The sequence below is a fragment of the Vombatus ursinus genome, unplaced genomic scaffold (assembly GCF_900497805.2).
Source record: "Vombatus ursinus unplaced genomic scaffold, bare-nosed wombat genome assembly UNPS02014791.1, whole genome shotgun sequence".
Lineage (NCBI taxonomy): Eukaryota > Metazoa > Chordata > Mammalia > Diprotodontia > Vombatidae > Vombatus > Vombatus ursinus.
The window spans coordinates 24,615,216-24,641,727 of record NW_020954569.1 but is presented as its reverse complement, the minus strand read 5'-3'; the positions used below and the strand labels follow the sequence as shown (position 1 = coordinate 24,641,727).

Sequence of the window (26,512 nt, the reverse complement as noted above, 5' to 3'; positions counted from 1 at the left end):
ATATGATTCAGTTCTTCCAGCAACATGTCCACCAGTTTGTCACTGCATTTTACAGGGAAAATACCAAACACTAGGTTAATATTTATATAGAGTAGGGATTCCTAACATAGGGTCTGTTAACCTGTTTTATTTAATCCTATTAATTTTATTTTGCATATTTAAAAGTTATTTTGAGAAGTAGGGTTTTTCACAGACTTCAGCAGACTGCTAAAGGGGTCCGTGACACAAAAATCCTTGGCATAAAGGCTTTAAAAACTATCTTTCTTGCAACCTCTGCATCCTTTTCCACCAGTCTGTCACTATCTTCCTATTAAGTCAACTTGAAATTTTTTTTTTTTTGGCATAGATTGCCATGGAAAAAGAATTTGTCACCAAGTGTTTAGCAGACTGGTGATAAGCCTAAGTGGTTAGGTTTATAGAAAGTAAATATAATTCACTGTTGGGACCTTTCAAGTGGTACCTCAATGCCTTTCCAATGTAGCAGAAACTGCCAGAACTTGCACTAAGCTGGCATAGTTTTTGAAAACCCAAGGTCATGGCAACCCCAGAACGAGGCATCAGGGCAAGACTTTCTAAGTGAGACTTTTCTAAGTAGAGAGACTAGACTGTAACAAATAAGTAAATTTCCACAAAGGGTAGGGAAATCTAATATGAAGGAAAAGTTTCAACAATAGAAGTTTATTTCTTGAAGATGATACCATAAAAGCTAATTAATGTGGACTAATTGGGAGAAAGATGGTCTGAATCATTGAAAAAGTCTGAATTATGAATTATTAACCACTGGAAAAAAATAATGTGTTGCCAAGTGCTGTTCCTTCTTGAACTTGTTTGGTGTATAGATAAGACTCATATGTAACTAGCTTATCATTCTTTCTGTTTATATTTAAATGGAGTATAAAAGCTAATTAATTTTGACTGAGTGGACAAAAGATAATATGAATCACTGAAAAAGTCTGCATTATTATTAACCATTGGAAAGAAATTCAGTTTTACAACTTTCAAGTATATACAGCATAACTGCAGAAATCTTATGTTGCCAATTGGTGTTCTTTCTTGGACCTGTTTTGATGTATAGTACATAATTAGCTTCCCATTGTTTCTGTTTACCTCCATTTAAATGGAGGTTTCCAGAGTTATTTCTCTTAAACAACCCAATACAAGAGGCACAAGAAAGTACCATGGATGTGGAATCAGAAGACCTCTGCTCATCTCCTTTCCTACTCCCCTCTCCTCCTCTGTGACCTTAAACAAGTCACTTAAATGATCAGGGTTTCCAGTTGCTCCATCTGTAAAATGAAGAGGGCCTGGTCTAGACAGCTGTCTTCTGAGGTCTCTTCCATTTTGAATCCCTCCTCCTAAGATCCAACAGGCTGTCTCTATAATTAATTTGCTGAGCAAAACTTTTTCAAAGATTTCCCCCAAAGTAAAAAGAACACCTTCTGCTGATTATATAGCAGCCCACACTTACTAGCTTGGAAGTATGACAATTTTGCTGTATTGTAAGATCTCATCAGCAACAGGTTACTAAGGGATCAATGGTTTTTACTACAGTAACTCATGAAGACCCCTCCCCACTACTGAAGCATCTTTTATCTATACCACTGGGAAAAGTACCCTATCTACTGAAAACTTGGACTCAATGATGTTGTTGTTTGTCTGTTGTTTTCAAAGAGGATGTGTGACATCATGGGGTGATGCCTTGACTTGCACGTGAATTGGGATTTAAGTGAGGCAGAGTTACACAAAGTCATCAACCTCACTCTCTTCCAGGGTCATCAAAATCCAGCGGTAAGATAATAGTCAAGATGACTGGTGACAGCCCAGTGTGCAGTAGATGACCTTGGAGTCTTCTGTGTCTGACCAGTCTCTAAGTGCACCATAGCACCTTCATGGCTGTTGGAACAAGTTCTCATCCACCCATTCAAGTTTTCACATGCTTGGGGCAGACACCCCCTAACTCAACGATAGGTTTTGAGGTCCATCTGCTGGTTACCCTCAATCTGGTTTAGTCCATCGGCCGAGATGGTTTATCGAGGTATGGCTGCTACACATACTACAGCTTCTTGTAGTCACAGGTGAGAGTTGAGTGCCAACTGGACAAAAATGGCTCAGCAAGCCTTCATACCAGAAGTACTAGTCCTCCCTGACACCCCATACACCCAGAAGTATCAATGATAATGATAATGATGATGATTACAATGATATTTACAAAGCCCTTTATGTTCTATCATTTGATTTTCACAAGGACACTATGAGGTAAGTGCTACTATCCCCATTTTACAGATGAAGAAATCAAGGCTGGAAAAGGTTGTTACTTGCCCAGAACAACATAGTGCTCAGGGTAGGATTTAAATGCAATTCTTCCTCATTACAAGTTCAGTACACTATCTACCACACCATCTAGCTGCCTAAATACGTTTGTATAACTATAACAATAGACTATGATGCACAAGTATTATACAGAAAAAGGAATATATATGCTCATTTATTCCTTTCCTCTAAGAAAGCAAAATATCTGACTCCTATCTATATTTGTTAAGTTGTTTTCAATTCATAGACACTCAATTCTACAAAACTGTGTGATAATCTACAGTACTGATACTTTTCCTGTCAATGAAATAGTAAGCCTATGTTTCCACACCTACCAGGAATGAATGGACTATGACTACGTGGTACCATTCACATCTACTGCCTTGCTCTTGGTGACAGAACCTCAGCCATCACCAAAAAACCCATTTTCTCTATCACTTCTAGTGTAGGCAATTAGAAATTAAGGTATTTTAGTTAATTAACTTGCTTGTCATACCATGTCAGCACATAATCTTACTACTCGCACCATCACCTATACGGACTCTAATGCTTAAAATTTCAATGAATACCTTTCTACATGGAAAGAATAAGCTTATTCTGATGCTTCCTACACGAGTATTCCATAAATATTCATTCCCCGTATCTGAAGTTGACCATGTTTTGCAACAAACCAGGCATTTGTAACCTATTACATGTTCATCATTCTTTGAAAGACATTTGTGGTTATGCCTTTGTCTCTTCTCAAACATCACCCTAACTCTTATTTCTGGTTTCTAGCGAGATTTCTTTTCTGTTACTTTGTAGTCAGTAAGGCTTAAAATTTTTTCCAGCACTCACTTCTACAGAGTTCTCTTTTCTTTCCATTGAGAGCCATAATCAATTTTCTCTTATCATACGTGAAATATCTAGGTAACACTCATCCCTTATCTGAGTAAGTCCAGATAAACTTGTATCAATCACAGTCTGTGGAGCTAAAAGACATTCCCAGAGGGCAAAAAATCCCAACACCAGCTTGCAAGTTTCCAAGTAAAACTCACTGTGTTTGCTGTATAAAATAAGATCTGGATATAGGAAGGAACCTTGATTTATTTTTTATTGATAGCTCTGCCATCAGCCTTAACCATACCACCTGATCAATGAATACTGACACCTTGGTTTACATACAAATTTAATGACAGAAAGATCTGTTGCTGAACACTAGTGACATCTTACACATCCAAGTGACATGTGAGCTAAGTGGCACAGTGGACAGAGACCTTGGCCTAGAATCAGGAAGACCTAAATTCAAATCCTGCCTCAAACACTTCCTAGCTCTGTGAGCCTGGGCAAGTCACTCTGCTTTCCTCAGTTTTCTCAACTGTAATAGCACCTACCTCTTATGGTTGTTGTGAGAATCAAATGAGATAATATATGGGGAAAAGAGCTTTGCAGAGTTTGTCAAGTATTAAGCATTATATAAATGCTTATTCCTTCCCTCTCTCCCTCCCTAGTTTCACTTAGCTAAGTAGGTCAATTAAGTCATATCAAAAACATTAGGCTACAGGTGCTCATAAACTTCATAGGAAATATATAAAAAGGTATGGTGGGCACAAAACTTGTTTTATATAAACTAGAGTGATTTCTCTTTAAGAAAGCAAAGGAACTGTCCTCAAGACTTGGTTGATCCAAAGGTCTAAAAAGGGCTATAAAAGCTAAGCCTATATGGAGTCAGATTTCTGAAGGTCCTGTGGCTATGCTAAGTGCTGCATATTGCAGCATGAATTACAGGCAGGAGAGTAATGGTTTAATTAGTTAGAATTATATCCCTTCTAATCTTATCACAAATAAAGGTAGTTGGATTTTAGTTTTTTGTTTTGTTTTGCATTTGACATCCCCCAGTGCCTCACTGCATTCTAATTCTGAGCCTGAATTACTAGACTGCACTGAGTTAGACCGGCCCAGAATAAAAGGCAATGAGTCACAGGTGAAGCAAACAGGATAAAAACCCAGTTAATGAAGCCTGTGATGCAAGTTGGTCAACAGAAGATGAGACACTGTTCTATTTTCAATGAACATCCTTTAATGGAACACCATGTGTCTGGGCAGAAATAAAGGCAAAATATAGTTCACTCTATCACTGCCTTGAAATATATTCTGGACTTGGAACCAATTAGGCCATTACCACTCCAACAAAAACTGACTTTTAACGTGCGTGATTTCCCTTTTCTACAAGTTCGTGTTGAGACAGAGCCTTTAAGTCAGATAAAAGACTTTTTTTTGAAAAAAGTGGTTTTGTACGTATTATGTATGCATGTATGTATATATGTATGCCTTTTCATTAAAAACGGCCTTTTCTTTTTAAAGGATTGATTTATGTTATTGAATGTTTGCCATAAATTAGAAGCTAAAGAATCAAGTCTCATCTAAGTTCATTTATAGTCAAAGCTCCTACTTCTTCTCATTACCAATTCAGGCAACTTGATTTGTTATTCCTTGGAGGCACCCCACTAGAAAGAAAAATGTGATTCTACTGCCCCTTTAATTTTTTTTTAAAATGCAAACTCTCCTACAAAAAGTTCCTTGTTCAGAAAGTCCGGAAAGTCAGGAACATCACTGGGAGGGGAATGAAGACAAGCTGGCCCAGACCCTTCACAAAATGGAGGCTCCAGGAGGAACTTACCAATGGGAGAAGGGGGGCTTCATAGAGGTCCTACATATATGGCAATAAAAGAGTAATGATGTGCTTTGGTAAACAGGAAAGCTGAAGTAGGATGACTTAAGAGGCATAGGTGGCTGCTTATTTGAAACTGAAAAGGATAACTGGATGAGTTAAAATCAATAAAAGCTCTTGAAAAAACAGAACAAATCTAATATAATAAAATTTAATAAACATAAATATTAAAGTCTTACACTTGAGTTAAAAAAATAACTTCCAATATAAGATAGAGAAGGCATGGATAGACAGAAGTTTTATTTGAAAAATATCTGGAGGTTTTAAGTATAAAGTCAGTATGTCTCTACAATGAGTTATGGCAGGAAAAATTACCCAAATGCAATCTGAGCATGCATTAAGAGAGCTATCCTGTCCAGAAGTGGAAAATAGTTCTGACATACTGCACCCTGCTCAGGCCATATTTAGAGTACTGTGTTCATTTCTGGAACTAATTTTAGTAAAGATATTAATAAATTGAAAAGTATCCAGAAGGGGGTAACCGGAGCAATAAAGTGCCTTGAGATCATGCCATGTGAAAACTGAAAGGAAGAAAAGGGGATGTTTAGCCTGAAAAAAGAACACCTATGGGGAACATGGGAGCTGTCTTCAAGTATTTTATGGGCTCTCATACCTAAGAGGTATATTAGAATTAGACTTGTTCTGTGCTTCATTACGAGGAGCAGTAAGCAGAAGTTGCAAAGAAGCATATTGAATTAATCAATGAATAAGCACATCTATTACGTGCCAAGAATTGTGCTAGCCTGAGGACAAATACAAAGGATAAAATGATCTCTACCAAAAGGAGTTTACATTTTTTTGCTTTCTAAATATGATTATTTTAAAAATTTGCTATTTTATTTTTCCCCAGTTACATGTCAAAAAACAATTTTTAACACTTGTTTTTAAAACTTTGAGTTCCAAATTCTCTCCCTTCTTCCCTGCCTAACCCCCCTCATTAAGAAGGCAAACAATTTGATATGTTATACATGTGCAGTCATGCAAAACATTTCCATAATAGTCATGTTGTGAAAGAAAACATAGACCAAAAAAAAACCTCAAGAAAAATTAAAAAAGTAAAAAAAGTATGCTTCAATCTGTATTCAGACACCATCAGTTCTTTCGCTGGGGATGGATAGCATTTTTCATTAGAAGTCCTTCAGAGTTGTCTCGGATCATTGTATTGCTGAGAATAGCTAAGTCATTCACAGCTGATCATCTTACGATATTGGGGTTACTTTGTATACAGTACATTTCACTTTGCATCAGCTCGTGAAAGTCTTTCCAGGTTTTTCTGAGAGCGTCCTGCACTGATGCAGTACTGTTGTATTCCATGTTAAAATCTTAATTAATCTATTTGCACACATTATTATGATTATTAATATCTCTGAGTTCAGGCTTGCCATGTGATTGCGTAGTTTTATTTTCAAAGAATCACATAAATAAAGAGAGAACAATGAAACACAGTTAATAACAACAATAACAATAATAAACATGGTACATGTTCAACCCTTCCTCATTTTTCCAGGATTCTGCCTGTAAGTACCATCCTTACCTGCCTCTCATATAATATCTATTCATTTTTATTCATGTATCTACTAGGAGTTCAGCAAAGAATTAGTTAGTATAGAATGAGAGACAGCAAAGCCCAGATTCTATGAATGGTAGGATTGGGCAACTACAATATTCTAATGGAAACATTTTATTGCCATGTTTAATTCCTTAAAATGTGCCTTAATGGCTATAAGAAGCAAATGAAATATTAATTCTAATACTACTATTAAACAATGAATGTCATCTCAACCAGATTTCTTCAGTTTCTCCTAAAACATACCGTTTGCCAATCACCTCAAGTGCTAGCGTTTTCCCTCTGAAACAACTTTTACTTAGCTATTTAATATCTATTCCCTTTATGTTTATTCTGCATATTCTTATATATGTCCTTGCTGTCTCCCTTGGAAGACTGTAAGTTCCTTTCGAGGAGGGATTGTTTCATTTATTGTATTTCTATCCACAGCACTCAGCACATAGTAGGTACTCAATAAATTATTGCTGGAGCTACCATCTACCAGGCATGCACTTGCCAGAATCAGAGAGACAATTCCCCAAGTTATCCTGGAGGATCTGGACACTACAGCTTTTGACACTGTCAATCAATCTCTTCTACTTGGTACTCTCTTACTTTCTAGTTTTTTGTTTTCTGTTGTTGTTGTTTTTTTCAACACTGCTCCCTCCTGGTTCTCCTCCTTCCAGTCTGACCCGTTGTTCTTAGTGTCCCGTACTGGATCTTTATCCAGGTCATGCCAGCTATGGGCATTCCTCAGTGCTCTGCCCTGGGCTCTCTTTGCTTCTTCCTCCACAAAGTTGTGCTTGGTGTTTTCATCAGCTCCCACGGATTCAACTGTCATCTCTATGCTGGTAATTATCAGATATACTTATCAAGTCCTAAATTCTGACCCACAGTCTCACATCTCCGACTGCCTATTGGACATCTGAATTCTATGTACCATAAAAATCAAATCTGACTGGTGTTAAACTGAACTCTCTTTTCCCCCCAAACCCTCCCTTCTTCCTTGACTTATTATTCTATTACTGTTCAAGGACATCACCAACCTCCCATTCACCCAGGCTCAGAGGTGTCATCCTTAATTCCTCACTCCCTGTCACATACACCCCTAATCCAATCTATTCTCAAGTCCTGTTTATTTTACCTTCATAACATCTCTTGTATGTTAACCACCATGGTACAGCCCTCATCACTTCATACCTAGATGACTGCAATAACCTTCTGGCTAGTCTCTGTGCCTCAAGTCTCTCCCTACTCAAATCCATTTTCCACTCACCTATCAAAAATGATGACCTTGAAGTGCAGTTCTGACTATATCACCACCATCCCCACTCGATAAACTCCAGTGGCATAATAAATATAGTAATAATGATGATGATAATAATTAGCATTTGTATATTCCTTTAAGGCTTGCAAAGCACTTTATATAAATTATCTCATTTTACTACCTTTAGGATCAAATATAAAATCCTGTATGGCTTTTAAAGCCCTTCATAACCTGGTCCTGTCCAATCTTTCCAATCTTCTTATTCTTCACAATCCGGTAACGCTGGCCTACTAGCTGTTCTCACACAAGACGCTCTATCTCCAACATCATGCATTTTCAATGGCTTTCCCCCATGCCTAGAATGCTCTCCTTCCTCGTCTCCTCCTCCTAGCTTCCTTCAACTCTCGGCTGAAATCCCACCTTCGCAAATGCCTTTCCCAATCCCCCTCAACCTTAATGCCTCTCCTCTGAGACTATCTCCAGTTTAACCTGTGTATATCATTTGTACATAGCTGTGTGTGTTGTCTCCCCCGTTAAAATGTGAGCTTCTTAAGCTCAGGGAATTTTTTAATTGACTTTCTTTGTATCACCAGTGCTTAGCACAGTTGTTGACTGTTGACTATCAGGCAATTGCTCTATAGACCTGACACATTCCTGAGATCAATGCAATAAATGCTAGCAATTCAAACTAAAATCAATCATTCCACCAATATTTTTAAATTGCTTTATTTTATTTTCAGAAAAAAAAAACTTTAAAATAAACCCATACTGTAATCTCTCAAGCTCTGAATACTTTTTCTATATCAAGCAATGGCTGCCTTCTTAACTTGTCCTCTGATGTAACAAAGGATTACCAATCATATCTTATGACCAATGCCAGTGTCCAGTGTATCTTGATTAATTAGTCACTGTCTCATCTTATTTCTGGCAAGCAGAACCAGTCTAGGTCTATGGCTTACTTGTTTATTTGTTAATTCCATCTATAGTAGATTCTATCACTCAAACTTTCTTTAGAGGAAATATGCTTTTAAGAGCTACTTAAAGTATTATGCCATTGGTTTTATATCAATTTGCTGGAAAAGTTATCAACTACAGTTCATATTTAATTTTAATTCAATGATTTATTCAGTGTTATAATAACATTTATATGTCACACTGTTCAGGATTGCATATACTTCATACTCTGTAGGGTGAAGAAAAATATTTGAGAATATTTTCCTGTCCCTACACCTCAAAACTGGAAATGACTTTAATGAGGGTAGGGGTAATTTTATGGTTTCCATTATATTATACACACATTTATGTTTTCCCTTTTTAAATAACATATTTGTTGATGAACAACTAAAATACCACCATGAAATGTCAGCTATTAAGCCAGAGGGTATCACTTACACTCAGCTGCCTCTGTTTCTGTTTACAGGACTGAGACTGAAGCTTAATAGTGATGATAATTATGTAACATTCATTAAACACTTATGTGTTGGTGTCCTAGCAAGGAGATGAGAAGTTCCATCCTTGCCCTTGAGAAGTTTATCTATCAAGGGCACACCAAACTGATAAATCACAGTTAGGCAACATCTATGAACACACAGGGATTCTCCTCTAATCACAGAACATTGATCAAGGAACTGAAAAAAAAACTTGACACCAAAAGAACCTACAGGTGTTGGTCAATAATTTCTGGAGCCCAGCTCTTTGCCCAGATGTCCTCATTGTCTCTCCTTCCATATCAGTACAAAGAGGGTGTTCCACATATGGCCAGGCTGACTCCACACACTGCCTCTGCTCATGAAGACCTAGGGAGAAGCAACAGACATCACCTGGCCCTAGACAGAATCAACAGTCTCATCTGAGCAATGAACCTCTTTTGTGAACAGTGGTTTTCACTGTACTTCACACCAAGAGGTTTACTATCCAAACTCAAAACAATTTAATATAATCTTCCTGGCCATGTAGCGATAACAAGAACAGCAGCAGCTACCATTTAAATGGCACCTATGTACCAGGGACTGTGCCAGGTGATTTACAAATATCATCTCATTTGATCCACACAACAACCCAACAAGGTAAGTGCTGTTATTAACCCCATTTTGCAACTGAAGAAACTTAGGCAGAGGTTAAGTGACTTGCCCAAGGTTACACAGCTAGTGTCTGATGCTGAATTTGAACTCAGGACTTCCTAACTTCAGATCTAATGCTCTAGCCACTCTGCACCTAGTTTCTAGCAGCCAGAATGGGCTAAAAGAGACAGGTACAGCAGTCTTTACCTTATGTTCTTTTTTCCTAAGGAACCTGCCAGAATGCCAATGTATTATGCTACTAATAAAAATACCACCACCATCTCACATTTATATAGTACTTGTTTTCAAAATGTTTTATCCATTATCTCGTTTGTCTATTCACAAAAATGTTCCTAGTGCATTGTGGCATCCCAGGTTAGAATCACAGAATCCTAGACTTGGAAAGGACCTTGGATCTCAAAGGTCATCCAGTTCCACCTCTTAATTAACGCATGAAACCCCCTTTCTAGCATCGTCAAGAAATGGTCAATAATCAAGTGCTTCAAATACTTTGAGTGACAAGAAACTCACCACCTTATGGGGAAGTCTATTCCATTATTAGATAGTTCCAAGTATTAGTCAATACCTTCTTATCCTGAACTTAAATACGCACTTCTCTCTCTCCTACCTCTGGTTTTAGTTCTGTCTACTTGGATCAAGAATTCTAATCCTTCACAACACAACATCCCTTAGAATGTTTTAAGACAGAGCTCAAGTCTTCCTTTGTCTCTTATCTAGGAGAAACATCTCTATCTCCTTCCTAATCCTAGTATGGTTTGGAGTCTACTCACCATACTAATACATACAACTCCTTTGGTTTTCACACCCTTGTTAATTTTAGACCAAGAGGGTGGAGGTTAGAGTAAACACAGCAAAGGCAGGAGGGTGGGAGGGCATGTGAGTACTTGCGTATTAGGAGTAGGGAACCTCCCCTTTCTGCTTAATTTGATTCAGCCAGCGATTGCACCAGATGACACTGCTCTAACACTATGACCTACAGAACAATCCTTCTATTTCCTTTCCCCACAGTGGTTGACTACTTTGTCTATCATTTCCAGATTTTTCTAGAGATTTTTCTAAGTTCAACAGACAGCTTTTACCCATTTATTCTTGAAGGTTCCTTCTTCCCAAATCTATTCTAGTTCTCATTCTATACCATTCCCACTAGGATTTAACTCCCTACCCCGCCCACAAAAAAAAAGGAAGGAAGGAGTTTCAATTATACTGTGACCTTGATGCACTATGTAATGATACCTTAAACCTCTCCCCAAAAAAGCATTTTTCCCTAACTAATCTTAATATGAAACTCAAGATTTATTAATATTGTTGACTGACGAGTTTAAAATCCCTGTTCATTTTTAAAGTGAGTGCTAAAATATTTTAAACTTCTCCCAAGAAAACATTCACTAAATGATTTTTTAAAAATATTTGCCTATTGCCCTTATATTGTCTATTAATCCACAACTGTTTAGAACAAAAAGTTTCTCTACCCTCTTATATGGTTGAATTTTAGAAATGAGAGTAATTGACTATTCAGTAAGTATTTATTAAGCACCTACTAAGTGCCAAGCACTGTGCTAAGTACTGGGATACAAAGAAAGTCAAAAAGCCCCTGCTCTCAGGGAGCTCACAGTCTAATGAGAAAACAGCATGCAAACAACTATGTACAAACTGGAGAAATTGGAGATAATCAACAGAAGGAAGGTACAAGCATTAAGGATGATGAAAAAGGCTCCTTGCAAAAGGTAAGATTTCAGCTGGGACCTGAAGGAAGTCAGGGAAGCCAGGAGGTAGAGAGGAAAGACAGAGAGTGGCAGGCAAGGGGAACTCAGGGAAAATGCCCCAAATTGGAGATGGGTTTCTACTCTGAGGAAACCCAGGAGGCCAATGTCACCAGATCCCAGAGGAGATGTAAGTAACAAAATCAGAGTTACAAAGCTGAGGCCAACTAGCCTAACTCCTTACCTGAATCATGAATCTTGTTTCCAAAATCCCTGACATCAAGGCTCTTCTTGGAGGATGAAGGAGGGCCAGAAGACTCTCTAATGTTTCTCAGCTAAGTTTACTGGCACTTCATGGGGAAAGGAAATAGAAGGATTGTTCTGTAGGTCATAGTGTTAGAGCAGTGTCATCTGCCTGCCTCTCTCTCTCTCTCCTCTCTACCTCCTGACTTCCCTGACTTCCTTCAGGTCCCAGCTGAAATCTTACCTTTTGCAAGGAGCCTTTTTCATCATCCTTAATCCTTGTACGTTCCTTCTGTTGATTATCTCCAATTTCTCCAGTTTGTACATAGTTGTTTGCATGCTGTTTTCTCATTAGACTGTGAGCTCCCTGAGAGCAGGGGCTGTCTTTTGACTTTCTTTGTATCCCAGTACTTAGCACAGTGCTAAGGACATATACTTTATTTTATTGCTTTATTGCACTCAGGCAAAATCCTGGATGACAGGCTAATATATCTATGGACTCACTAGGTTTATCAGAAATGTCACAATCATCATTTACCAAAGTTATCAGGCAGCTTTTTTCCTCTCTGTACTCCAAAGAGTAAAAGTGCCCTTCCAACCTCAGAGGGGAGAACACAAAGTCTGAAGTTCTACTTTGGTTTAGTAATGTAAGACAGTGAAAAGTAAACGAGTATTTAGACTTGTAAATGGTTTCAGTTCATTAACACCTCATTTAGCTAGAGGTCACATCCTCTACAACAAGGAAGAAAAAATAGATATTCAGTAGGCATAACAGATGATATCACAAAGCCCACATTTCAGTCACAAGACAACATCTTGGGCCCTTAGTGACTATTTATTAATATTTTAGACATAATTCTAAATAGCTTAGTTATCTGATCCCAGCCTAGAGTAGATTATAAGAAAAAACATAGAACAAAAAAAAAATAACTAATAGAGACAAGCATATCAACTAGGACTAAGAGGTGGCATATTAATAGGAAGAAATTAGAAAACCTATAAAAAACTGAAACTCAAAAAACCACAATTATTCAAAGCCATTGAGCATGGTATCAAACACATCTCAACAAGCCCTAAAGGCATTACTACAATACAAGGCTATATTACCAATGGATGCGCTACAGATTAACAAACTGGGATAGAAGGCATTCTCCTTACGGTGCTTCAGGCATAATCTGAACTGAAAAAGAAGTGCCATTTCTGGCTTCTTCAGTTCTTTGGTTACTTGAATTACTACCACACAGATACTAACATAATGTTAAAGTCTACAAAGATGACATTAAATAAAGAAAAGGTTAAATTCTTCTCAGTATGCTCTTCATATAAAAAAGGCAAGTGTGAGATACATTCAAAACACCAAAACAAAACAAACAAACAAAAAAATCTCTGTATCAAAATAGTTAAACTTGGCAAAGTTAGGGTGCTTAAAGGTGTAAGCTTTTGTTTTCTGGGAAAATCAGTAATATATAACTTCTCCTTCCTACATGACACTGGCAAAATGAGTTTTTAATACGATGAGGCAAAAAGAAAAGTAAGAAAAGAGAAAATGAATTGAGTTTGGAGAGCTAGGTTTAAATTCTGGCCCACATACTTAGGAGCTGTGTAATCACTAATCATTCAAAATCTCAGCTTCCTCATCTATAAAACTGGAACAAAATACACAACTAATAACACAGAGCTATTGTGGGGAAAGTGTCACGTATACATCTGGGGGGTGTGTGTGTGTGTGTGTATGTGTACATGTGTAATACGTGGAGGAGAAGAAGAAAATGGCAGATGATTTGGGCAAAATGAATGAGGTGGCTTGGGGGTGGGGTGGGGAATGAGGTTGGAGAGCCAGGGGGAAAAAAGCACACACACACAGGAAAACCACTAAAGTTCTCAGTGATTGGAAATAATATTCTTCCTAACCTTCAATTCCACAGTTAAATGTTAAATGAGCTTTAGGTGGTAATGTAAAGGTTAAAATTGTATTATATTTTATAAACAAAAAAATGACCCTTCCTTTTCCCCAAATTCCTAATGTATTAGAGGCTCTTTTTAACTTATAAAGTAAACAAAAAGCTAGTGAAGTATGGAAGGGAGATCTATCATCTTATTCCTATATCCAGGTAAGCCATTTTCTAGTTTTAATTGCTCAAGCCTGGTTTTGTTGTCACTTTGGATTAGAAAAAAATAGAAAGAGAAAGTTCTGTTTGGGCAAATTCTCAAGGTAATGAACTCTAGACCAATAGCATAATTCCCTTAGTCTAGTGATACAGGGTAGAATTAAAAAATAAAATAAGACTGTGGATGGTGTGTTAAAGCCAAGTAGATATCAAAACATATTTACCAGCCTCTTTATCCAGAAAAAAAATGCACAGTTTGACTTCATTTTTATCTTAGTTCACCTGAAAAAAATCTGTCATTGAAAAGTACAACAAAAACTTCAAAAATCTGGACTATATTAACCCATAATTTGTGAGCTTAAAAACTGCTGAGCAAAAATTCCCTACCTCAAAAATTTCATTAAAAGGTTATATTGTTTTTCAGTGAAGGTCAATCTAAACTGATAAAAAGTCTGTCTGAGCAAATTTTCTAAAATAAATTATTATTACTTTTAAATATCTCAAACTAATTACTAACAGATAGCCCTCAAACAGAAGTTCTGCTGAGCCCACAATATCCAATATACCAAAATCCTTAAAAATAGTCATATTTCCCCTTTGATAGAAAAGCACATTTCCTAAATGGAATTTAGTTCTTGAACAAGAATATTTTTCTCAAAAAAGTGTTGGGAAACAGGATGTATGCAAAAAACAGAACCAAAAAACCCTTTAAAACAACTAATACGCATGTCAGAAAACATACACACTAAAGTTTGTGTTGCTACTCTTACTAATTGCACTTTCATTAAGGGGTCTCTTTGTTCTACTTCTGCACACAATTCCAAAGAGCTTGGAAACTGAAAGAAAATTAGAATTAGAAAATTAGAATGGGGATCCCCATAGGCAGGCACACTAGCAGTAGCAAGATGATGCCAGCAAAGAAGGAGACCAAAAGGTAAAAAAAGATGAAGAAGAAGAAGAAGAAGAAGGCGGCCTGGGAACTGGAGCCAAAGTACAAATAGAATGGTTTGTACAAAGAGGTGGTCCGCTCATGCAATGAGAGCTAAAAATGCCAGATGCTCAGTCATGCTCTACTAGTACTCTCAACATGTGACCTAGAAAAAAGCCTCTAGAATACTGGATACATCTTCTGGGGAGGATCTATAGGAGAAACCTAGACAGAAACAGCACAAAATCAGAAGGTGTAGATGGGCTGCCATCTGCATTGTGGTCTGGCTAAACTTAGGCAGTAGGTTTGGATTTTGCAAGGAAGGAGAAGCACCTGGAAATAATGACCACCACAATGATTTATTAATGACTGGTCAGTACAGTCCAGCTTCACAGCAGGTGTACACACACACACACACACACACACACACACACACACACACACACACACACTCTCTCTCTCTCTCTCTCTCTCTCTCTCTCTCTCTCTCTCAGTAATCAAGGGAATGGGAGGGGATGGTGGTCCAAGTAGGATGACAGAGAGCATTCATCCCCAGTGGGCTGCAAGGAGCTTTCTTTTCGTGTACTATCAGCTCTGGGCCATCTCCAGATGAAGAGCGGCTGTGTTGTTGGGGCCCAGGCTCACAGGGGCTTATCAGGAAGGGCAGCCCCAAAGCTTGAATGATGCCAGTGTTCCTGCCAGGCCCTTTAGCACTAAGAATAAGTACCACCACCCATTAGTCTGAGGCTTGCTCTCTGCTCATGTGGATGATTACAAGAATATAACTGTTGAAGTACTTAAGCATTGAAGCAAATTAAATTTAGATAAAGATAATACATTTATTAAGTGCTATGTGTCAGGTACAGTTGTGGAGAAAAAAACTATTAGTGTATCCAGTGATCACTGGATTAGGATCACAGACCCAGAACTGGAAGGGTCCTTGGTTCAATTCACTGTGGGGAAGTGTCATAAAAATGTAAGATACTTAGATAGATACACATATATGTGTATAAACATATGTAGAGCTAGAGGAGAAAAGAAAATGGCAGATGATGTAGGGATCTAGTTCAATCCCTTCATTTTACAGATCAAGAGTAAGCATCCCAGAAGAGAAGAAGGGATTTGCTCAAGGTCACACAGTAAAGATTAGTGGCAGGATTTGAACTTGTCTCCTGATGAGTTCCAGTGTTCATTCCATTGCGCCATGCTGCCTTCCAAAGGTTAAAGAAACTGTGGCATAGCACAGTAATGGAATATTATTAAACCATAAATAATGATGAATAAATCCAAATATGGAGGTAACACATGAAGTAAGAGTGAAGAAAGCAGATTATTATTGTTGTTACTACTACTTCTACTGCTACTACTGCTACTCCTACTCCTCCTACTAAGATCTGGCATTTTTATAGTGCTTTAAGATTTGCAAAACATCATATATATATATATATATAAAATCTCATTTGATCCCCCAACAACCCTGGGAGGTAGGTGCTTTTATTATTCTGATTTTACAGACGGGAGAACTAAGGCAAATACAAGTTAAGCAACATGCCCAGGATCACTCAGCTAGTAAGTATATGAGACTGGATTTGAAACTACATCTTCCTGACTCTGTGTCCAGCACTCTTATGCACTGTGCCCACAATTGCCTTAAAAAATGTACACTTGGGGGCAGCTAGGTGGCGCAGTGGATAGAGCACCAGTCCTGGAGTCAGGAGGACCTGAGTTCAAATCCAGTCTCAGACCAGCCACTTGACACTTACTAGCTGTGTGACCCTGGGTAAGTCACCTCACCCCAACTGCCTCAGAGACAAATAAATAAAATAAAAATTTAAAAATGTACACTTGACAACATTATTAAAAACAGTTAACTCAATAATGACAATACTTAAATAGATTCTGAAAGTGTAATAAAAATAACAAAAAAAGCTACCTGTTCAAATATTTTTAAAATATCATTATATTTAATTTAAAAAAATAGAAGCCAAATATATGTTCGACCACAGTGGAGTGGCTGAATAAATCATGTAATATTAACACGATGCTAGAATACTATTAAGATGGACAAAAATGAAGATCACAATAAAATCTGTAAAGACTTTAATGAAATAGTGCAAAGAAAAAATCAATAACCAGAACTGAGTATACATTAATTATGACCCTACAAGAGGAGCAAATAGTGAGAACTGACAGAACATAAAAGAATCTTGATGGGGACTTTGAAGGAGTAACTGAAAAGTTGTTATGATACTTCATGCATTGAAATGAATCATTTTAAATTTAATTAGTTATTAAGCAAACTTGATTGGAAGTTTTGATGTTCGGTAATGAGTTTTTAACAGGGACAGGTTCTGGCCCTGAGCTTTCATCAATTGAGCAAAATCTCAGATGTAGAAACTCCTCCTCTACCAAGAAAACCACTAAAACATTTAGTTTTTTAAAAAATATTTTTAAAAGCAAGAACAGAATCTGATGAGCTTACACAAAGAAAAAAAATCTCAACTAGGGACACAGAAGTTAATTATTTTATTATTATTGTTGTTGCTAATAATAACAATAGCTAACATTTATGTACAGCACTTTAATATTTGCAATGTGCTTTTAAAATATTATTTCTTTTTTTTTTTGGAGGCAATCAGGGTTAAATGACTTACCTAGGGTCATACAGCTAATGTGTGAGGCCATGTTTGAATTCAGGTCTTCTTGATTCCAGGGCTGGTGTTCTAGCAATTGTGTCAACTAGCTGCCCCAAAATTATTTCATTTGATCTTTTCAACACCCTGGGAGGTAGATGCTAGTATTTATCACCATTTTACAGATAAGGAAACCAAGGCAGACCAAAGTTAAGTGACTTTAGGGTCACAAAGCTGCCAAATTTGAACTCCGATCTTCTTCAAGTCCAGCTCTCTATCTACTGCACCACCTTGCTACCTTTTAAGATATGTTGCTAACTTGTTAAAGTTGTGTGTGTATGTGTATGTATACAAACATATACACATATACATACTTTCCCTTTACAACCTTAGTTTGTAGTTTATAACTTTATTATTATTTTAAAATTTTAATAGTTATTAGTTTTTATAAGTTTAAAATTATATTTAAAATGTCTTTATAAATAACTGGCTTTTGTTCTCCCCAAACAAACCTTAAATTTACAACTATTAATAAGGAAAACAGCAACGTGTAACACCTTTTATCTAGCCACCAACATTTTCCTCTTTAAATTCTAAATTCACACATTATCTTTTCAACTATATTTTACTTTATTTATAAAACATAGTTAATATTTACATAAGATTTGGGAGCTGGAAAGGACCTTAGAGATAATCTAATCTGATAACTTACATTTATGGAAGCTAAAGTTCATATATTTTTTGAAATGATTTACATTTGGGATTCCCAAGTTAAATCTGCTGTTCAGTTGTTTTCAGTCATATCCAACTCTTCGTGACCCCCATTTGAGATTTTCTTGGGAGAGATATTGGAGTGATTTGTCATTACTTTCTCCAGCTCATTTTATAGATGAGGTAACTGAAGCAAACTGGGTTAAGTGACTTACCAGGGTCACACAGCCAGTAAGCATCTGGGGCCAGATCTGAACTGAGGAAGAGGAGGCTTTCTGACTCCAGGCCCACAACTCTATCCACTTTGCCACCCAGCTCCCCACCCCCAACTCCCATTAAATAAATTAATTTAATTGTTTTCTTCTCCCTTTCTACCTTTTTTGGAGGGAGAAATTGGAGGAAGAGCCTGAATCTATAACTCCACTGATACAAGGAACACCCAGTGGGCAAATTCCCTCTACCAATAAAGAGTAGCAACTGCTGTTCAACTTAAAGAGTTGCCTGAGGACACTGGGGGGTTAAGTGACTTGTCATGCCTTAGTCAGAGATGAGGCTTGAACACAGGACTTCTTGAGGCCAGTTCTCTTTCCACTGCCTTTCTCTTTTTCTTTACTTCCTTCCCAAACCCAATTATATCCTATTTTCCCCCATTTGCTAATATATGGAGTAGTTTCCTGAAAGGTAGGGAAATATAGTGGGTTAGAGTACTCAACTTAGAGTCAAATTTGAATCTTGCCAGACACTTATTATGGGATCTCGCACAAGTCATTTAACTTCTTTGGGCCACAGTTTCCCTATTTATAAAATGTTAGGGGATCCCTTCCTGCCCTAAATATATGATCCTGGAAAACCAGAATTCTGATATACCACTGCCCTAAAATCCAAAAGACTACATTTGATGAGGATCTTTTGGTACACTTCAATAACTGCATCATACAATAGAAGCCCAATAAATTGATTATTAATGACACCATGTCCTTCGATATAGAAAAGCACATAATATTGCAGGTCAAATGTGTTAGGACCTAATTCCTGATTTTATTAAAAGGGATATTATTGTGTTGATGTCTAAAATATACATTATACACACCTAGATATACCAAGAATATCTTCAGATTTAGAGGCAGATGGTACAATAGAAACTAACACAGTCTCCTCCTAGTAAGTAGCTAACCCAAAATTCAAACTCATGTTCCCCAATTCCAAATCCGGCACTTTTCTTCACCAAGTAAAACTAATATCTTTGGTCCAGATGTGTTTTGAATCACTGTGATAGTGTTTCAATTATCACTCTGAATAACCCATGTACCATTTCAAGAACCAAGGGCATAAAGTGTTACCTGCAATGCAGTCCAGGGGAAGACGTGCTAGACTTAGGACTTAGGAAAGAGCTGGGCTCAAACACCCTGTTTTACTAAACCTTACTAGCAATGTGACTACCGGCAAGTCTCTTCGGTTTCCTCAACCTACAAAACTATCCCTCTAGCACCTAATTAATTCACCAGGTCTTTGATCACCAGATCAAATAAAAACTCTGCTAGGTAAAGTGATTAGCAAACCTTTTGTTACATAAAAGAAACAGGAAACTGATTACAGAATTCCAACCAAATTTAAACAGTCCTAATTTTATCTGCAGAAATCCATAATTCTTTGTATAAAGAGATCTCCCTAACCCCATCACAGAAGCTGGGTAAACAGTAGCTAATTTACTCCCAAATTTATTAATATAATTTACTCTAGATACAATATCAATTCTAAGCTCTGAAAGAACCATCCATTGGCAACATTCCTTTTTCCTATCCAGAGTGATTTTAGTAATATTCTGAAGGTAAGGCAATTACAGAGAATAGGGATGAGGGTGAGAAGGAGCAAACTTACAGAATCATGGAACTTTGGAACTTAAGAGACATTCATCAATTTCTAGGCCTGGAATAATGAGGTAACTTTGCTAATGTTGAATTCATTATATCCCACAGACTAGCAACTGTTTGGATAGATTGTAGAGTAGATTATCTCTTCCTTTTCTGCCCTAGATCCTATGAGAAACAAAATACTATGGGAGGTTTATTTAGGTCTTTATTTGACCAACTCTTTCCCTGGGGGAACAATGTTACTTAGCTCACCAGAATTTATAAACAAGATAGGCCACCCCACAGGAATCAAAGAGAGTTCCCTTTATGTAGTCAAATACATCATCTTTCCTTTCTGGTAATGTTTAAATTGTAATCAAAATTTATTACTTCAAAATAACTCATCATTAACAACCAATTATTCTTCCATTTAAAACTGATAATGTTGTAACTCCACTAGTTAAAACACTAGCTATTATAGTACCCCCTACACTGTCACGGATCTAAAATTCTTTTGATTATATTCTCTTACCCTCTAATAGTAACTGCAGCTGATTTACAGCTTATACAATTAGCCACCATACTAGTGTATTTAAATATCAAATACACTGAAGGTCCAAACGTGTCATCTTAAAGTCAAACCAGTCTTTTATAGTTCTCTGAAAGTGTTTTATAAAATTGTATTTATGAAATTATATTACGAAAAAGAACTGGGAGAAGGAAATAATTTAAAATCTTACCATTTTCATCTAGCCATCCAATTCTACAGTACAGACTTCTTAATATTAAATTCTACCTCAGATATTTGAAAAGTTATCTCATTTACATAAATTGACTATTAACCAAACATTTTCTTTCAGTATATACTGGAATGCTGGTGTGGTATTGAGGGGAGCAAGGGGAGCAAAAAGTGAAAGCTATATGGTTGAAAGTGAAAATTATTTAACCACATAAGCTGATAATTTGATAAGCAACTGGCAAGCAGTCACATTTCCATTTAACAAGACAAGCAGTACCTGAATCCAAATAATTATATATATTTTTTTTAGATCACAGTAAGAAAGTCTTTTGTAAAAACAGATGATTTGAGGACTTCTGTGGAGTGACAGACCTTCACTCAATTTGAAAATTAATGTTAATGGGAGCACTCTGCTTAAAACAAGTCTGTTTCTGCTCATTTTTATTATACTGAAATCCATTTGCTCAGATGAGAATTGTAATTAAGATATTTAAATTACCTGATTAACATATTTACCTAAAACACTACGACAGAATGAAAACGAAGAACTGTAGTATGGATGGAAATTGCCGAACGTGGGAGGAGAGGGCATGATAGTATCGCCAAAAAAAAAAAAAAAAAAAAAAAAGAGGAAAGAGAAAAGATAGTAAATGAATCACTTAAAAGACAATTTACAAAAAAGCAAAAATTTAAGTTCTAAAAGAGGCACAAACAAGCAGGACAGCTTTGAAAATAATATGCTGAATTTATAATATACTCTAAAAAAAAAAAAAGACAACCCATATGTACCAGAGATTTGTAGTTTCCTATCCAATCATCTTCTTTCTTTTCTACTTTGTATATAAAAAAAAGCTTCTCTCTTTTATATGTTAAAGTATAAAATTTTTAAAAGAAATAAAAAAAAGAAACTGGTGGATATCACCAAACTGATTGACATGTTGCTCTTTCCCCACCCCACTTCTATCAACTGGACCACAATAAAACCTCCAATATTGTTCATGGGTGTAATGCTTAGATGATTATCAGGATGATCTCGTTCACATCTATAAACTGTCATTAAAGGAAGTTTTTAAAGTACAAAAATAGCCTGATTCAACATTCAAATAATTTTAACATTTTCAAGAAGTCAACAAGTATAAACAGGAAGTCATATTTAAAAATGCAAAGCACCTTAGATTTCAAACAGGAATGATTTAAAGCTAAAACTCAGAAACCACAATATTTAAATAATTTTTACATGGGGGACAGTAATCTTAACACTTTATTCTTTTTAAGATGGCAAAGTATCCCCTCCATTTTTTCATCATAATATATAGAAATATTTATATTCTATCTTAATTATATTAATGTATATTTCTAGGAATAGAGGCCTACAAATCTCTGCCTTTCAACTGTATAAAAGTAAACTAACTGATCATTCTTCAAATGTTCTTATATTTGTAGGTTCTTATATTTTAGCTAAACTCAGTAAGTATTTTTGTTTGCAGATTATTTAATATTTAACTTAAAAATAATCCACCACATACATGTCTTTATAAGGCAAAGAAAAACCATATCAAGCATACCTTTCACCTTGTCCAAAGTCCTCACCTTCAGGCATTTCAGCCCTTTAAAAAAATAAAGGAGATACAACTACAGCACTTCTGTAGCAAGGTAATTACTCCAAATGATAGACTCTTTTCCACTCTGAAGCTAAATAGGAAAAATACACAGTCAGAGTTCTTCTCCCTTAGGAGAAGAGAGCTCCAGGCTCCTCAAATCAGTGTTTACACACTTCCTGCCGGTCCTGAATGAAGCTCCCAGTCCTGTCTTTGTTATTGGCCCCTTCTATAAATAAACAGGTCAGTCACCTCTTACTCTAAGTACCATGACAGGCAGCTGGAGAGCCAGGGCAGTTCAGCTGCCAAGCATTTCTCTTCAGTCTTGTGAGGAGGAATCACCACCCAGTTATTAACCTTTATCTGCATGACTTCACAGAGGCCTGTTCCTTTTCTCTGCTTTTTTTTTTCCTCAACGTGGCAGTGCACTGGGCCCTAAGAACAGACACACCACAGGTGACCGAAACTTCAGCATACACTATCAAATCTCGTATCCCTCAAGCAGAAGCAGGGAATTTGGAAGCAAAAGGTGTTGTAACTGTGATAGTACCCAGCAATGTTTGCTCAATGTCACAACCACTCATTTGGCAAAAATATAGCTGGAGTTGATTTTTTCCCCCCTCTTACTCCAAGAAATGTCATCACTACATACAGGTATTTCTTCAGAGACCAGTGTCAGTCATTTTTCCAAGAAAAATTCACCACTGTAGTATCAGTACTGAGCTTTCCAACCCAGATAGAGTATGTCCCTGGGTGTCTTTGTTGGTTTCCAGTAAAGCTTTCTCTGACACTGGCAAAGGGCCAAGTTGTAAGGCTGAGATATTTTAAAGCCCAGTATTGCCCCCCACTCCACTCCCATGACACTTGCTTGTCACAATTTGAAGATTGGAGCAAAACAATTTCAACCTACTTGTTTCAACTTTTATTTACCAAGGAGGACAAAGAGATGAATGACAGATGAGAGGATGAGACAGCAGACAGACACAAATACACATTTTTTTTAAAGCTGCCCTGGGAAGATCATATTTAAGCTTTTCAACCAAAATAGCATAGGGTCATAGGCTAACAGATTTGGAGTTGCTAAATCACTAATAATTAGAGAAATACAAATTAAAACAACTCTGAAGTACCAAGTCACACCCATCAAACTGGCTAACATGACAGAAAAGAAAAATGACAAATGCTGGAGGGGATGAGGAAAAAGAGGTACTACTAGGTGCTGTGGGGGGAGGGATGTAAGTAGTGGCAAAATCTTTATAGCCACAAATAAAACCTAGAGGGGAATGAAGCATGACTGACCTGGTCCTGTACCCAAAATAGAGACTTGCCATGCAGATGGCAGAAGAACATTGCAGGGTGAAATGGTCCTAGGTACTGAAAGAAGTTCCAGGGTAAGATGATTACTACTGGGTCCTACCCCCTAAACTTAGCATCCCAGTTTATCAAATCCTTTCTTAATGTGCCAAACAGATAAAAGTGTTTATGTCTTTAAAGCATGTAGTATTTTCTATTTATTATTATGCTATTGAATTCCTCAAGAGAACCTGCACATGCATTTTAATGGTCAATGAAGGGATTCCTACACTGCAGTACAATGCATGAATCACATGTATTGTGATCCTGTGATACTGACAGAAATGCTCTCATTCACCTTTCCTTGAAATTTTAAAACACTTCCTGCCCCCTGGAATTCAATTCAAGAGAGATGTTGGTAGTAATTTCTGAGGTCTAAAAAAAAAAAGTGGCAAGGAAGAAAAGTAAGAGGAAGGGGGCATTATAGCTATTTTCAAGTATATGAAAAGCTTTCATAGAAAAGAGGGATTAAATAGCTTCTTCATTTTAGCCCCAGATGACAGAGCTAGGAACAATGACAACTTATACAGAGATTTTTAAAAAGTGTTTTTCTAACAATTAGAGCTATCCCAAAGTGAAATGGGTTGTCTTGGGAGGGTGTGGGTTTCTCACTAAGTTATGGTTCATTCTTTGTTCTCCAAGGGACCATGACATCAGGGAGATAATGACATGATTTGCAACTGAATTTGATCTGAGGGATGGGGGGCTGTGCAAAGTCACCAGCCTCACTTTCTCCTCCAGAGCCACGTGAGTCCAGTGTCCAGATATCAATCAGAACAACTAGAGATGGCCCAGGATGCAGTGGAAGACCTTGGCCTTTTTAAGCTAAGGTTTTCCCAGGTGTCACTTTGAGTGAAGCAATGCCCATTTTGGGAATGGTCAGGGGAATCTCTCGTATGAGTTGAGCTAGCTGCCTTCTAAAGTCTCTGTCTAGCTTTTAGACTTTGGGTTAAAAAAACTGAGTGCTTGGCCTTTACGTAAAATATACAGATATTATAATAACATATCAATAGAGTAACATTGTTCCATATTAATACTGTTTTAGTATGTCACTTATATATTATATAACATGTAACTATATCGATGTTATATAAATATGTATCTATACATCTTATACCACAAGTACAAGAGATTATTTTCTCCCCTACTCTTTTGGGCTCTTTTTTCTAAGATGAAGAACAATAAAAAGGAATTCAGAATTCTGAAATCTGGCTGAAAGTACAAACAATTTCTATGAAAGAGAATTCAGAGAATCACAGAATCATGGAATTCGAGTTTTGGAAGGGAATTCAGCAGCCAACTATCTAGTCCAGTTTATACCCAAATGTTATTCTCATCATATAACACACCTGTCAGGTCGACATCCAACCTTCATTTGAAGACCTCCAGTGAGGAAAGGTCCGTTGCTTTCTGACGAAGCCCATCTAGGAAGTTTTTCCTTACAATGAGCTGCAACTTTTACATATTGTTTCTAGTTCTGTCATCCAAGGCAAAGAAAAGCAAGTCTAATAATCTCTTTTCCACATCATAATCCTTCAAACACTTAAAACAGCCATCATGCCCCACCCAGATACCCAGTCAGGCTTCTCCTCTTCAGCTAAAAATCCCCATTTCCTTCAACCCATCAATCTTCGCAAGACATGTTCTTATCAATCTTAAACAACATCCGAGGCGCCCGCCTCTGCGAGTTCCCCAGTTATCACTGTCCTCCCCAGAAGACTGCACACAGGGCCAAACGCCATCCGCCGGATGCGGCGTTTCCAGAACAGGTGCTCTTTGTTGGCAAGACTCAGATCCAGATTAGAAGTTCCTCTCACTGGTTCCTCCAACTTTGAAAGATCAAACTAAGACAGAAATTAACACCTACCCTGCTTTTGGTAGAGAAAACTCTAGATTTCAGGATAATTGAAGTGCCCCATGAAAACTAAATCATGCCTCAGGGGCAAAGACAATCTGGAGTACTCCTGATGACAATATTGGTCACGTTTTGCCTCTGATGGTCTTCAACCAATTTCGTCCTATCCTGCCCTCTCTCTTCTCAAACGGCTGGGATTCTTCATATTTTAATATACAATATTACTCCATTCCCTCCCCCTTTTTTATATACAATTACTATACCTTTATATAGATTGTTCTGGCTAGCTCAGATGATATAGTATGGTATCATACCAGTCTTTTAATCTAGGGTAATTAAGTTCAAACCCCATGTTAAGTACTCATCTCATTACAATAATTAACATGTATATAGCACTTTAAAGTGTGTAAAGTGCTTCACATACATAATTTCATGTGACACTCACAGCAACGAATGAGGTAGTTACATCAGGTATTATTATTCCCATTGTATAGATGGGGAAACTGAGGTCTAAAGAGGTTAAGTGATTTGTCCATGATGACACAACACTGGTAACTACTGAAAGCACAGTTCAAACCCAGGTCTTGCTGATTATGTCCAGCGCTATATTTCATACCACACTGTCTCTTACTTGATTCTTAGATTTTACTATTTGTCTCATAGAGTTGTTGCAAGGATGAGCTTTGTTAAGTATAAAGTGCTACATAAATGTAAGCTACAAATATTATACAGAGATTCAAAGAAACAACCAGCTTGCACAAAATACACTATAAAACATACACTATAAAACATCTCGGGGGGGCAAGTACATTTTGGCTAACATGGCATCTTGTTTCAAAAAGAGTTGTAAGGTCTTTAAAATGCTGACACAACCTTTACC

At 37.0% G+C, this 26,512-nt stretch overlaps 1 protein-coding gene across 2 annotated transcripts in view; it reads right to left on the bottom strand.

The window, feature by feature from the left end:
• The window catches only part of RETREG1 (reticulophagy regulator 1), a 171,545-nt gene that overhangs the window by 31,445 nt on the left and 113,588 nt on the right, over window positions 1-26,512 (bottom strand). Inside the window, exon 1 of one of the 2 annotated variants that reach the window (XM_027868896.1) lies at window positions 22,392-22,754. The exons of the other annotated variant lie outside the window; for it this stretch is intronic. Coding sequence (XP_027724697.1) covers window positions 22,392-22,426 — 35 coding nt within the window. The 5' untranslated portion in view covers window positions 22,427-22,754. Of the gene's footprint in view, window positions 1-22,391; window positions 22,755-26,512 lie in introns of those variants that run through there. 2 annotated transcript variants of the gene reach the window in all.